Source organism: Paroedura picta, chromosome 6 (genome assembly GCF_049243985.1).
Source record: "Paroedura picta isolate Pp20150507F chromosome 6, Ppicta_v3.0, whole genome shotgun sequence".
NCBI lineage: Eukaryota > Metazoa > Chordata > Lepidosauria > Squamata > Gekkonidae > Paroedura > Paroedura picta.
Genome location: NC_135374.1, coordinates 41,759,337 through 41,772,506, shown reverse-complemented (window position 1 = coordinate 41,772,506; position 13,170 = coordinate 41,759,337). Strand labels below are relative to the sequence as shown.

The window sequence follows — 13,170 nt, the reverse complement described above, 5'->3', positions numbered from 1 at the left end:
TCAAGATATTATGATTAAGACATTTTCATGTTAAACCTGTTCAAGGCTACATGCCTCAGGATAAAGAGATAAGTGTGGGGGATGAGAACATTTAAAGAAGGTTGTGTCAAAGGAAAACCTTTCCAAGTGAGGTTTTCACTTATAAAGATGGAGAGTGTAGATGATGTTGTATTGATCTTTCTCTGTGGTTGTATGGGACAATATTAATAAACTGCATTAATGTACAGTCTTGACAACTGCCTTTGTTATTTTTAAGACATGTCATATTGCTGATGAGTTTGAAGCTGCTTGAAAAAATGTATTTAGGGAAGCAGCTGATTTCATTGCTGCTGGGGCAAAAAGGGCTGTCATGTGAAGTTGGCTTAGATTCAGAGGCCTTATTGTAAGACTGTGCAGTTGGGGAAGCATAAGATATTGGTTTCTCAGGATTTCTTCCAACACTCCTTCCTGTTAAAGACATGAGTCACTCAATGCCTTTCTGCCAGTGAAGACATGCAGAAATTTTCTGTGCAAGTTTGTTTATAACTTATGGACCAATTCCACATGGAGGTGTTAAACTCGCACTGTCTTGCTTGCAAATGCACAGTTGTAAACCACACATACGAGAGACCTCTCCCGCTTTTTGCCTCCCAATGAGGCAACAAGAGAAAACAAAGCAAACTTGTCCCCCCACTACTCAGCTTGTCAATCACCGCAAACCACCAATTCCAGCGCAGTGGTTGTGGTTGTTTCGGGGACTCAAACTTCTGACCCTCCCGAGCCCCAAAATTAATTTCTTTATTTTTAAAGGGCACAACACAAAAGCATTTTAAAAAAATTAACACTTCCATGTTCGCACTCCTAACCACTCTCTCAGCCTCACCCACTGCACAGGGTGTCTGTTGTGGGGAAAGGGAAGGTGATTGTAAGCCGTTTTGAGACTCCTTCGAGTAGAGAAAAGCGGCATATAAGAACCAACTCTTCTTCTTCTCCTCCACCACCACCACCACCACTACTACTCTGATGAAGCAGCTGCATTTTTCAGTCACATTTTTTGTGACTATGAACTTAGTTCCCTCCCTTTAAGGTAGTAAGTGACTAAACTACCCTAAATAATTGAGCTGGATGTAAGCTCTATTGCAGATGCAATAGAGTCACCATGAAACTCATGTTTAGCTACCTTCACCACCATCTCATATGCTCTTATAAGCATACAATAAGATGCTCTCACAGCTTTGTTGTAAGATTTCCTTCACATTTACTCTAGTCATCTCACATCCCTGTTCCCCTTGCAAAACTCCTTGGAGTGCCAAGGAGCCTGTTTGAGGTGTGAGCGGAAAGGACACCAGGGAGCATTGTCATCAGTGGTGGTGGAAAGACAGACTTGCCAGTCCTCCCGTAGATCTGCCAGAGACTCACTAGAAGGAAGTCCGGCAGAGCATTCAGGAATCCATCAAGATCCATAAGTCTCTGCAGGCGGGCTAAAATACATCTGTTGCCAAACAGGGAGGGGGTGGGACATGAATCCAGGCCTTCAGGGTATGATGGACTGACCATGGATGGCAGTCACTGCCATTAGATCCACCTCTACCCCAGTGGTGAAAATCAGATTAAGGGTGTGGCCAGCTTGATGGGTGGGACTAGTAACAAACTGCAAGAACCCTAATGGTCTGACACCAGGTCTGGAGACAGCAACTCTGCATGGACATTGAAGGTGCTCAGCACTAAGAGCTTGGGGAACTGTGTGGTCCAGGAAGTTATGACCTCCAGCAGGCTTGACAGGGCAGCTGGTGATGTGTTCGGCGGTTGGTACACCAACCAGATGGGCAGGTTTGTGACCAACTCCCATCTGAGACCAACACACTATCCCCATGATAGATTGTATGGGGACAGTGCTGTCTTAGTGCTGTATGGGGACACTGCTATCACCACATACAAACCCCTTTCCAAGGCTTGGGACTTATGGAGGACTGAGAACTCATGTGGAGCCAAATATCTCCTTTGTCCTGACACTGTTGGGATCCCCAGCCCATCAGGTGGCCTTCCTCCATACCTGTCCAGCCGCAGGCACTCTTCCAGCATCTCAGAACCCTGGATACACTAACTAGCTAACCAACTAGCCCCCTAACCTGCTTACAATACTAATTTGCCCGTTCACCCTCCTCACACTCACAGTCTCAACAGTATAAATCTAAATTATACAGGATGTGGTGTTTGCCTGGATCCCTCCTATATATCTGTGATAGCAAGATTATGCACTCAAGTTTCTTTCTCACAACTGTATAGTCTTATTGCAAATCATTATTATTATTTTTTACCATCTCCTGTTGTGAAAGCAAGAAGTTGGTTGCCCGAGGTTATGTTTCAGATGGCACACATGGATCTCAGCCTTGTTCATTACATCTTAGGTTGGCTGATTTGTCATCAGATTTGCTTTTGCCCTTATTCGTAATTCATTTGAAGCGTCGTCTTTCCACAGCTGTGCATGTCTGTCTAGTACCATATGTGTCAGTTCACATTCCTCTCATTTGCCTGTATAGAGTTGATTCACTTTGAATGCATCAGCTCTGCCTTCTAGTTCCAATAATTATGACTTGGTCCTTGTATTGCATTATGCATAAATGTTACGTATGATTCCTGTTAGCACTTCTGAATGTTGAACTTGTTTAGCTTAAGTAGTCCAGGTTTATCTTAATTAGCAGATTCAGTTAAAATCACTTACCACAAGCTGCACATAGATACCGCTTTTCTGAGTTGCAAATATTTGTGCATTCTACTTCATACTCTTTCATTGTGCAAGACACACTCACGCAGGGTAGCTTGCATATTTACATAACTGATGAGTAAAAGTAGGCAGATGTTGCAGAACTGACAAGGTAAGACAGGACACATAGGTGAAAGGTGGCCTACATAAGGAGGAAATCTTCAGAGAATGCTTCCAGATTTTGATGATAAATTATCAGTGGAGATATTACCCTGTGTGAAATTCGCCCTGAATTTTTGCATAAAATTGTTTTCACCTAATAGACCAAGGCACCTTCTTTTAAGATATGCTGGTCTATTACAGTTTATTGGCTTTGTAAATCCTGCAATCCCTTGATCTGTAATTTGGTAGGGATAATTGGTCTTTAAGTCTGGAACCCTTATTGTATTCAAAGGGAACAGTTTTTCCTGGATACTCAAAGGGGCAGGTACATGGAAGAAAATACTGACAATTTTCTCTTGAGTCGGTTGTTAGGAATGTAGTGGAACTAGGCTTTGGAAGAACATTTGTTGATCTGATTAATTACTGCTTATATGAAGAAGACAAATACAGTTAAACATTAAACAGAACAAAGATACAAAGATACAGATCCTGTAAGGGGCTTTCTGAGGTCTGTTAATTGTGTTAAACTGAGCAGCTAACAGATGAAGACTGTGTGAAGTTCCCTGTGTGAACGTTCTATCTTCCCTTGCTACATTTTTCCTTATAAGGAATCGAACTTGTTCCTTTATTTTGAATTATATTGTCAGTCCCACCTCTTTCCTCTTAATAAGCTCCAGTGCAATTGCACAGACACTATAGATGGGGAAAGAATAGTATGCCAACTAGAATTGATAAAGGTAATTGCATATTTAAAAAAATGTCATACTGAACTTGTGATTCCTTGTGAATCCAATGATCTTGTTAAACATAAGTTCGGCTTCTAGCTGCTTTCCGTTCTGATATTGCATTAGTATTGCTGCCATCTAGAGGAGTCAGAAAAAGGTAGGCTGGTATCTTGTACTAAAGAATTCTCATGTCTTTTCCTTATGGACATACCTGATAGTGACCACACACATGTCACAATGATCTTCCATAAAGGAGAGAAACACCACTGATTTGCCATTCTTTCTTTCTCTGCCTCTTGGTACAGCATATGATTGAAAGTTCCCCAGTTTGGGAAACCTACCATGAACAAATAAATTGGTGATGATATATGTATCAGGCCTTTATTTCAAAGATAATTTGCTCAAACTGTGACCACTTTAAGCAAGTATGTGCTTAATGTGGTAAGTGAAATTCCAAAAGAGATAAGTTCCTTAAAGTATGTACAAGGTGATACTGTGAATAGGACAAGTTCATGTATAATACCACAATCTGAGACATAAGTTTAATGTGGATCCTTCACTTTCCTTCTGCTTTCAAAGTGCTATCCTCCTTCATAGATTTATTTATTGTATGGCATGTTTGTAATGTAGCCAGGAGATTTAAGGTTATCTGGCAGCCAAGCATGGGACATGAGAGGTGGTGGTTTGCCAATTCCTGCCTCAGTGACATGACAGTGTTCCTCGGAGGAACTCCATCCAAATCCTTGGAGGTCTCCCATCCAAATACTAGCCCTGCTTAGCTTCTGTGATCTGATGAGGGCAGGCTTGTCTGGACTATCCAGGTCACAGATGGTACTTCATTGTGGAGTGTTTTCCTGGGTGCGAAGTGCTGTCTGCTCCTGCAAGATAAATCAGAAGAAAGTTCCTAGTACTGAAGGGAAAGGCAAGCAGTGCTTGGGAAGAAGCAGGAATGTATAGGATCCAAGACATAGTCCAGCCCTGGGAGACAAATGGAACCTATTGAATGAGCTCTTTAAGTAACAGAGAATGTTTGTGATCCTTTGAAATAGCTATCTATTCTGCCTGTGCAACAGTGCTGTCACCAGATGATTTTTGTCTACCTGAACTCTACAAAAACATTTGCTGATCATTAATCTGCTGAAACCATGGCTTGCCTAATCATTTCAAGAGCAGTTGACCTAGTTTGTGTATTTCCCATATTGAAACATCTCTCTGTATTTGGTATTTTTTTTGTCTATGTGTAACTTGCTGTGATTAAAATTGTTCATGGATTTTGCCTTTGTGTCTTAGTTGCTGCAAATTAACAGAAAGCAGGGACAAATCACTAAAGAGATAAAATATGCATGCCCATAATAGGATGAAAGAAATGTTGCTTACCCTAGATTTTTTTTTTTGCCTTCTAGGGCCCAGTAATTTATGCACAGTTAGATCACTCTGGCGGGCATTACAGTGACAAGATCATCAAGTCAGAGTCTGTGGTCTATGCTGACATTCGGAAGATCTGAGGAGATCCCAACCTACCCAAAGCTAAACAAAAATTCTAACTGGAATCGCTTGAAGAAAATTGACCCAGAGAACTCACATGTGGCCTTTGATGCCTAGGCTAGGACCAATGCATGTGCATACAGAGAGAAAGAGATTATATATGTATTGTGTGTAAATAGTCTATTTAATCATACAGAAATGAGACCAATGTTGCATGATGAAATATGGTAAAATTCTGCTTATAAATTACCAGTATTTTTTTTTTGTATCTAGGATAAGGGGAAGAAAGTGAAAATTCATATTACACCTTTTAGATAACTTGTCTTCATTGTTTTGTGGAAAACTGGAAAATTCCTGGATATTTTAAATGGATTTGATACTTTGTTCTGTTCTCTGATGAAAATGACATGAAGAAAACTCTTTTCTGCATGACTCCTTTCCCAACTCTGGTGCTTTCCACACTTTTACTTTTTCATAAAACTTGACTCCTGTCTCTTCAACATCCAATTAATCTCTTTCCTTGGGGGAAAACATTCCACTTCCCATGGCTTCCAGCCTAATCTCAACTGGCTGGAGCCAAATTTCAATCCTTAGGGTATTACACTAACATCACTAATACAGTCTTCATAAGGCGGTTTTAACAAGGAAGCATTAATGGAAATCTCTTTACGTACTCCGCTGCCCTGCTGTTAGGTCTTAAGGCCTAGTGGGATTTTTTTCAGTAAAGGTGAAGCATGTTTGTACTTTGACCAAAAGAGTGTAGTAGAAAATGCATGATGAATCTTTGCAGTTTGATCCTGGCATGGCTCTCAATGAAACTTCTGTGAGTTTAGTTCTGGAAAGTGGAGAAGGCTTGTTAGAAAAGTTAATTTTATTGTGGTAATAGACTATCAACCAGTCTGCCTCCATCTAATCTCACTCCTGTGGGAAGAAGCCATGAAATGTAATAGGTTTGCTGTGGTCCCATTCTGCTTCAGGACAGGACCAGCATACTCATGACACTGGCTTTTAATGCCTTGGTTCTCACAGAAACGTTAAAGAAAATGTAGTGTAGAGAGTTTTGTGCTGTGCTGTGGCCAGCTTACTGCTACCTCCTCTGATCTCTGGGACAGGTAAATCAGGTGTCCATAGAAGCCTGTATTGTTTCTTAAAATTTCCAGTTGTGAAAATGCATTTTAAAAGGAAAAAGGCTGCTACTCTTCAGTTGAGTGCAGATATCTTCAGGTGTTTGATTTTGAGGTTTATTTATTTCTACTTGCTATACTTAGAAGATGCAGGCAGATAACATAAGCAAAAGTATTTTTCCCTTTAGATTTAATCTGTGGAGTAGGAGTAAATGATATAATGAAAATATACTGAATGGGGCTTAACTGATATATCAAGAGAGCAGGAGCAGAAAAGAGATGAGAAATTCCCATTTTCTACTGAAAAGGATCTATTGAGTTCTTATTTGAAATTTGTTCTTGAGGTGTGGAAGCAGAAGACCTTTTTGGATTACTAAAGTTGCCCCAGTAGCCCATTAATTGCTTCTGTTTCTCAATATCAGTGTTACTTTGTTGTCCTCTCTAGATCAGGAGTGCAAAGAAAGCAGATCTGGCTTGCCAGTGGACCATTTAGTACTGTCTTGTCCCCGAGTTTCTTGTAAAGCATATAGATCTCCATTGACCATTGTGTGATACAGCACTCCTTGTTTTTGTAAACAAGAGTATAATGTAACACAGATTAGTTATGCCTTAACTATCATGTGATTCTGTCAATGCATTCTTGCTTTATGAATATAAAATAATGGATCATGAGGATTCTAGTAAGGGAAAAAAATTACCATTAGTCTTACCTGTGAAGGGTCATTCTCCCCTGAGGTATCATAAGACATTTTTTAGGTGATTTCTACCCTTTGCTTCAGGGAGGCAGCAACTTGTTTTCCCCCACTCAAATCACCAGTGTGCCACCCAAATCCCCAGTTCAGGTACTCCAACATCTGATATTCTGTAGTCTAATTGTAATACTCAAACATAACTGATTAATGTGGTAGCAAAGGCTCTACAGAAAAACAGAATAGATAACTCAGAATGACCATTGATTACTTATTGAAAAGGGTCCTTGTCTTCTGATGTAAGGAATGCATCTTGCCTGGGTTTTCCCACCATTTACGCAGGGAAGCAGGACAAAGCTTCTGTGATTTCCTGTTTCCTTGAGAAGAATCTCCGTGCTAGCCAGTTCGATATTTATGAGAGCTGAATTGAAACACTCAACTATATACTTAAAAAACAATCACCATGGTAACACTCCAAACATAAGAAATTTCAGGAAGGAACAGCAGAAGAATTAGAAGTATCCTGAGAAATGCTCTGAACTAACCAACTATTAGAGTTTTTTTAACAAGTAAATATGCGGGGTATAAATTGATTCTGCACCTGAATGGAGATGCACTGGGAGGGACAAGATGCCCTCCTTACCTCATAAGAGAAGGATGCTTTTTGGTAAGTTCCTTATGGAACAGTTTGGTGTAGTGGATAGGAGTGCAGACTTCTAATCTGGCAAGCCAGGTTCGATTCTGCGCTCCCCCTCATGCAACCAGCTGGGTGACCTTGGGCTCGCCACAGCACTGAAAAAACTGTTCTGACTGGGCAGTGATATCAGCACTCTCTCAGCCTCACCCACCCCACAGGGTGTCTGTTGTGGGGAGAGGAATGGGAAGGCGATTGTAAGCCGCTTTGAGCCTACTTCGGGTAGGGAAAAGCGGCATATAAGAACCAACTCTTCTTCTAAGTAATCTCCTTCTGAGGTGTTGGGTGTCTTGGTTGGGGACTCCCAGAGAAGTCATCAAACTCCGGTTGGGGCATCTCCATCCACCTCCAGAATGTACTGCAAAACCCTTCTGAATGTCACATTGGCAGATTTTTATTTAATTTATTTATATTTATACTAGGCAAAAATCCCCCTGTACATGTAAATGCAGTGGGCACTAGCGGGGAGCTGTTGGGGGGGGGGGACACGCTGCGGGTGCATGGAGATTCCAGCACAGCGAGGTGCGGAGCGGCCTTTCCTCCTTGCCCCTGACTTTGCCCGCTGCCTCAGTGTCGGCAGTGCTGCCACTGGAGCATGTGCCGTTGCAGCTGCTGCCGCATAGTCTCGTGCTCGCGGCTGCAGCAGTTGCTGGCTCCCTGCCATTTTCTGCATAGTGGTGACACCACCTCCCAGTTGTCTGGCGACTCCCTGCCAACTTGTTGCCTCCTCGGCTGCTGCCTCCCCACTGCTGTGGCCACTTGCCTTTGGGCCTATATTGGGAGGGACCCGTTCTTCCTAGCCTGGCCTTAACCAAATTCCTGGCAGAAAAGCTCCATCTTACAGACCCTGCAGAACTGTGATAGCTCTGTCAGGGCACTTAGCTATTCTTAGAGCGCATTCCACCAGGTCGGGTCCAGGACTGAAAAGGCCCTGGCTAAGGTCAGGCATACCTCCCAGGGTCTAGGGACAACCAACCAATTCAAACACGCAAAGCAAAGAGCAGTACTATGAGCATAAGGATATTAGTGGTCCCTCAGATAGGCAGGGTCCAGGCCACGGATGGCCTTAAAAGAACCAAAACCACAAACCTGATCCAGAAGCTAACTGGCAACCAAAGCTGCTGCCTCAGTACAGGCTGGATATTGGTCCTCCAGGATGACCTTATAAGGACCCTAGCAGCCACATTTTGCACAAGATGCGGTTTTCGGGTCAGGGATAAGGGTTGGCTCACACAGAGTGAGTTACAGAAGTCCAGTCTGGAAGAAACTGTTGCATGGATCACTGTGGCCAAGGGTTCTGGGAACAGAGCACTAGTAGTCTCACTTGGTGCAGATGGTAAAATGCCATTTGAGCTACCCTCCATAGATAGGGAGGCATCAAAGATCACCCCCAAATTCCTGGCAGTAGGTACAGCCATAAGCTGCACTCTACACAGGATGGGAAGTCGTGCTTCCTAGTCCTGCCCCTTTCTACCCAGCCATAAGACTTCCATCTTGGAGGGGTTGAATTTCAAGTCACACTGCCTGAGCCATCCAGGCAAACATCTGGCAAATGTTTCTGAGGGGTGTCCATCCATCCTTCCGTCAGGAGATACAGCTGGGTGTCATCTGCATACTGGTGACAACCCAGCCCCACCCATCAGCATAAGGTGATTGGCCCCTTCCATCAGCCACTTGTCATGGTCTGCCAACAATTGAACCATTTTCTTGACCATATTATGGCATCTCTGCACTCAGTAGAGGAAGCTTGAAGTGCCATGGCAGAGGCTTCATGGCATCTTTTAGGCATAGTCTGCCTTTTTGTCTAGGACATTCTTGATTGTTCCCTCACCATCTTCTGATAATAGACCTGGAGTCTGCAGAGTTACAACAGGCCCCTCGATGATTGTGACCTGTAAAAACTGTTCAGCATATTCAGGGAGGCTGCACAACTTCTTAATATATGTGGAAAATTACTCACCATTAAGCCACTCTTTCAAAAATCTGGGAGAGGGAACATCTTAATCTGTGACTCCTCTGGGCCAGGATTTCTTTTCATTCTCTTAGCCTTGCTGGGAGACTCCCCATCCTCATCAGCCCATCTGGATTGTTTAAGATCCAAGGCTGCAAAAGATGTTACTTATGTACCTTAAATGTTTGGATTGCTCTGGGAGCTCTGTGTCTACTTCCATCTCCTCATCAGTGAGGAATTCTGGGTCAGCCTTGGTGTTTGTGTTGCTGACAGAAGACTGAGCCTCCTCTCCAGCTGGGCTGTATCTGCACTTCTTGGGTGCCTTAGTGGGCCATGAATGTCATAGCTGAGAGACATCTGATTCATTCTCTATGGGGGGAAAAGGTGAAAAAGCATGCCCCCCATCTCTCCCTTGTACTGCACCTCTAGCCATACCAAGTGGGTCGAGAGCCAGTTTGGTAAAGTGGTTAGGCGTGCGGACTTCTAATATGGCATGCTGGGTTCAATTCTGCATTTCCCCACATGCAACCAGCTGGGTGACCTTAGGCTCGCCAAGGCACTGATAAAACTGTTCTGACCGAGCAGTGATATCAGGGCTCTCTCAGCCTCACCCACCTCACAGGGTATTTTTTGTGGGGAGAGGAAAGGGAAGATGACTGTAAGCCGCTTTGAGCCTCCTTTAGGTAGAGAAAAGCGGCATCTTCTTCTTCTTACCTAGTAGACTCCTTAATAATGTTTAGTAATTTGGATAAAAGGAAGAATGCCCAATGGGCTTTATGTTCCTTTCTGGTGAGCTTTGTGTTCCTGCCTCCCTGAAGCAAGGGGTAGAAATCACCCAAAGATGTCTTCCAATTCTGGGGAAGAGCATGCAAGGTGTCGGCTCATTTCTGCAGTAGAATGATCTCTAGGCATAGATGCTGTATTGTAGGGAAGAAGCCAATCACTTACTGATTCATAACAGAAAGACTGAAATTGGGGTGGGATATCTCACCGTGCAGCGGGTTACTGTTTCTCACCTTTATTTTATACAACTATCCCCCTGCTTGACCTGGTACAAGTTAAACTCTGGTGGAGTGTGAGAATGTAATATTAACAAGGGAAGCCTACCTTAGAATGGTTACTAGCTGTTATCTATACTTTGCTTAGATAGTAGCTCAATCCAGTTGTGCATGCCTGCAGCAGAATTAAATGATTTTTATGCAAGCCTTTAGTTCACAAAGTAGAATCTACAGTTTAATAGAATTATTTGATTCCAACATCTTTTGCTATTGGAGCAAGTATCTCCCCCTGCCCCCCCTCTGGTGCCCTACAAGTAGTCACAGACTTCCTACCTTTTGTCCCAGTGTAAGCAAAATGCTGGTGTGACTCACAGCTAGAGCTAACCACAACTAGAGGCATAGTGGTTAAGAGCAGCAGATTCTTAGCTGAAGAACGAGGTTTGATTCCCCATTCCTCCACATGCAGCCAGCTGGGTGACTTTGGGCTAGTCAGTTTTCTTAGAGCTATTCTCACAGAGCTCTCTCTCAGCTCCACCTACAACACAGGGTGTCTGTTGCGGAGAGAGGAAGGGAAAGGTGTTTGTAAGCCACTTTGGGACTCATTTGGGTAGTGAAAAGCAGGGTATTAAAAAAACAGCTTTTCTCTTTTCTGTAGGAAATGTTCAAAACTAACGAAATACATCTAGTTCCTCAGTATTTCAGAAACCTAAACATTGTTTCATATAGGAGTTATTTCCTCCACTCAATGTCCTGGCTTAAAGTCCTGAGTTTTGTAAAGCAAAATAGCAAGCTTCTTGACAAATGTGAGGACCACAGAATGGCTACTCTTTCCTCAGAGAAAGAAGTTTGTTTTTATACGCCGCTTTTCTCTACCAGGAGTCTCAAAGTGGCTTACAATCACCTTCCTCTCTTCCCACAACAGACACCCTGTGAAGGAGGTGAGACTGAGAGAGCCCTGATATTGCTGCTCAGTCAGATCAGTTCTATCAGTGCAGTGACTAGCCTAAGGTCATCCAGCTGGCTGCGTGTGGAGGAGTGCGGAATTAAATCCAGTTTTCCAGATTAAAAACCACATGCTCTTATACACTATACCAAGCTGGCTTTCCAAAGGTACTTATAAAGCCAAAAAAATTGCAATGGACATCACTTAGTAATGTATTTTGCAAGTATGCCATGCGTTGTCAATTTAACGTTTAATTGATTTGTAATTGAGTATGTGTATATTTGCATATAAGTACAGCAGCAGTTCTAAAGAGGACACTATTACATAAGGCACAATTGTGGCAAAAGCAGCATTCCCTTCTGTCTCTTACAAGAAGCAAACTGATAGTCATACATTAAGTATCAGTTGGCCACTTAATCCAAGCAGCTTTCTATTGATGAGGGTATTTATTGACCTACTGAATACCAAGGTTTCACAACCAGTAAAAATTGCCCAATTTTGTAAAATAAGGTCCAGCTACGTTGAAATCTACCCCTTTTACAGCAGCAGTTGTGTTGCTAATAGATTTTTAGTCAGCGAATTAGCAACTGCATCCTTCATCTAAGAAACCTCTAAATCATGTTGCTTGATAAATGACCATGTTGGAGTGTGTAGAATTTGATCAATAGCTTTTGGGAAAGGAATTTCAAGATCTTTCAGATTGTTACAGTGACCTTATTTGTGCTATGGCTTTTTTCATCCTAGAGCAATTTTTGTGGCTCCAGTAGTGACATTTCAGTGTGTAAATAGAGGAACTGGAACTATTTTGTCTTAATTTCTTGAAGTAGATTGGCTGAGCATCTGTCCTGTAACTTGCTGTGAACACAACGCCCAAAGGCTTTCCTTGCAGTGTACAGTTGTTTTGGTGAAGTGAGCAGGTGTTTGATCATCAAATGAGATCAGTATAAATCTTGTTTACATTCTTATGTCTGTCATACTTTCAAATCAAGACTTTTCTATTTGTGTATATATAGCGGATGGGAAGTTTTACTTGTTTTCTCTCTTCCTTAAACCATTTTTTCTAGTTCTAGGGGACAGCTTGGCATGTATAAGGGCAACTTTCCTATGGTGCTGTATTTAAATGCCCTTTTTTCTGTGAAAGGCAATCAAGATCAAATAAAGGACTCCCATTTGTGAAACTCCACACTCAAGCCTTGGACCTTTTACCTGAGATCTCTCAGCTCCACAGAATGCAGCTATTGAGCCTGTTTCTGCACTTTAAAAAACAAACAACCCTGGAATTGAATTTTATATTTTGTTGTATAACTGTCTTTTCTCCCTTCCCCACTTTCTCAAAAGTAGCTGCTACAGGGCAGCTTGCTGATTTCTGGAAAGCACCACTATGAGATATGACCACACTTATGCTGCTAGATTGGGGGGGGGGGAGGAGAAAGGGGGCTAAGACACCTATAAAATGGGTGTATAATTCGGGGGAAATGATATATTCTCCATGGTATTTGTAATATTAAAGTAGGAACCAGTGATAGCATTCTTTTTGTTTTGACTAGCTTCTGAGTTGGACACACATCACATTTGGATATTTACGTTTTTTATTGTATGCTTGTGACTATTTTAATACACTTTTTCCATTAGTGGTCTGTTGTGTGTGTTTAATTCAAGTGATGAGAGAAGGATAATACAATGTCTTTCTGGTACCTCTAATTTCAGGATGGGAGG

At 42.4% G+C, this 13,170-nt stretch overlaps 1 protein-coding gene across 1 annotated transcript in view; it reads left to right on the top strand.

Annotated features, from left to right (window-relative positions):
• Positions 1 to 13,085, top strand: part of MPZL1 (myelin protein zero like 1) — a gene marked incomplete at its 5' end in the record, with an annotated part of 35,854 nt that extends 22,769 nt beyond the window's left edge. The window contains one exon of the mRNA XM_077344292.1: positions 4,974 to 13,085. Coding sequence (XP_077200407.1) covers positions 4,974 to 5,075 — 102 coding nt within the window. The remainder of the gene's footprint in view (positions 1 to 4,973) is intronic.
• Positions 13,086 to 13,170: the final 85 nt, after the last annotated feature.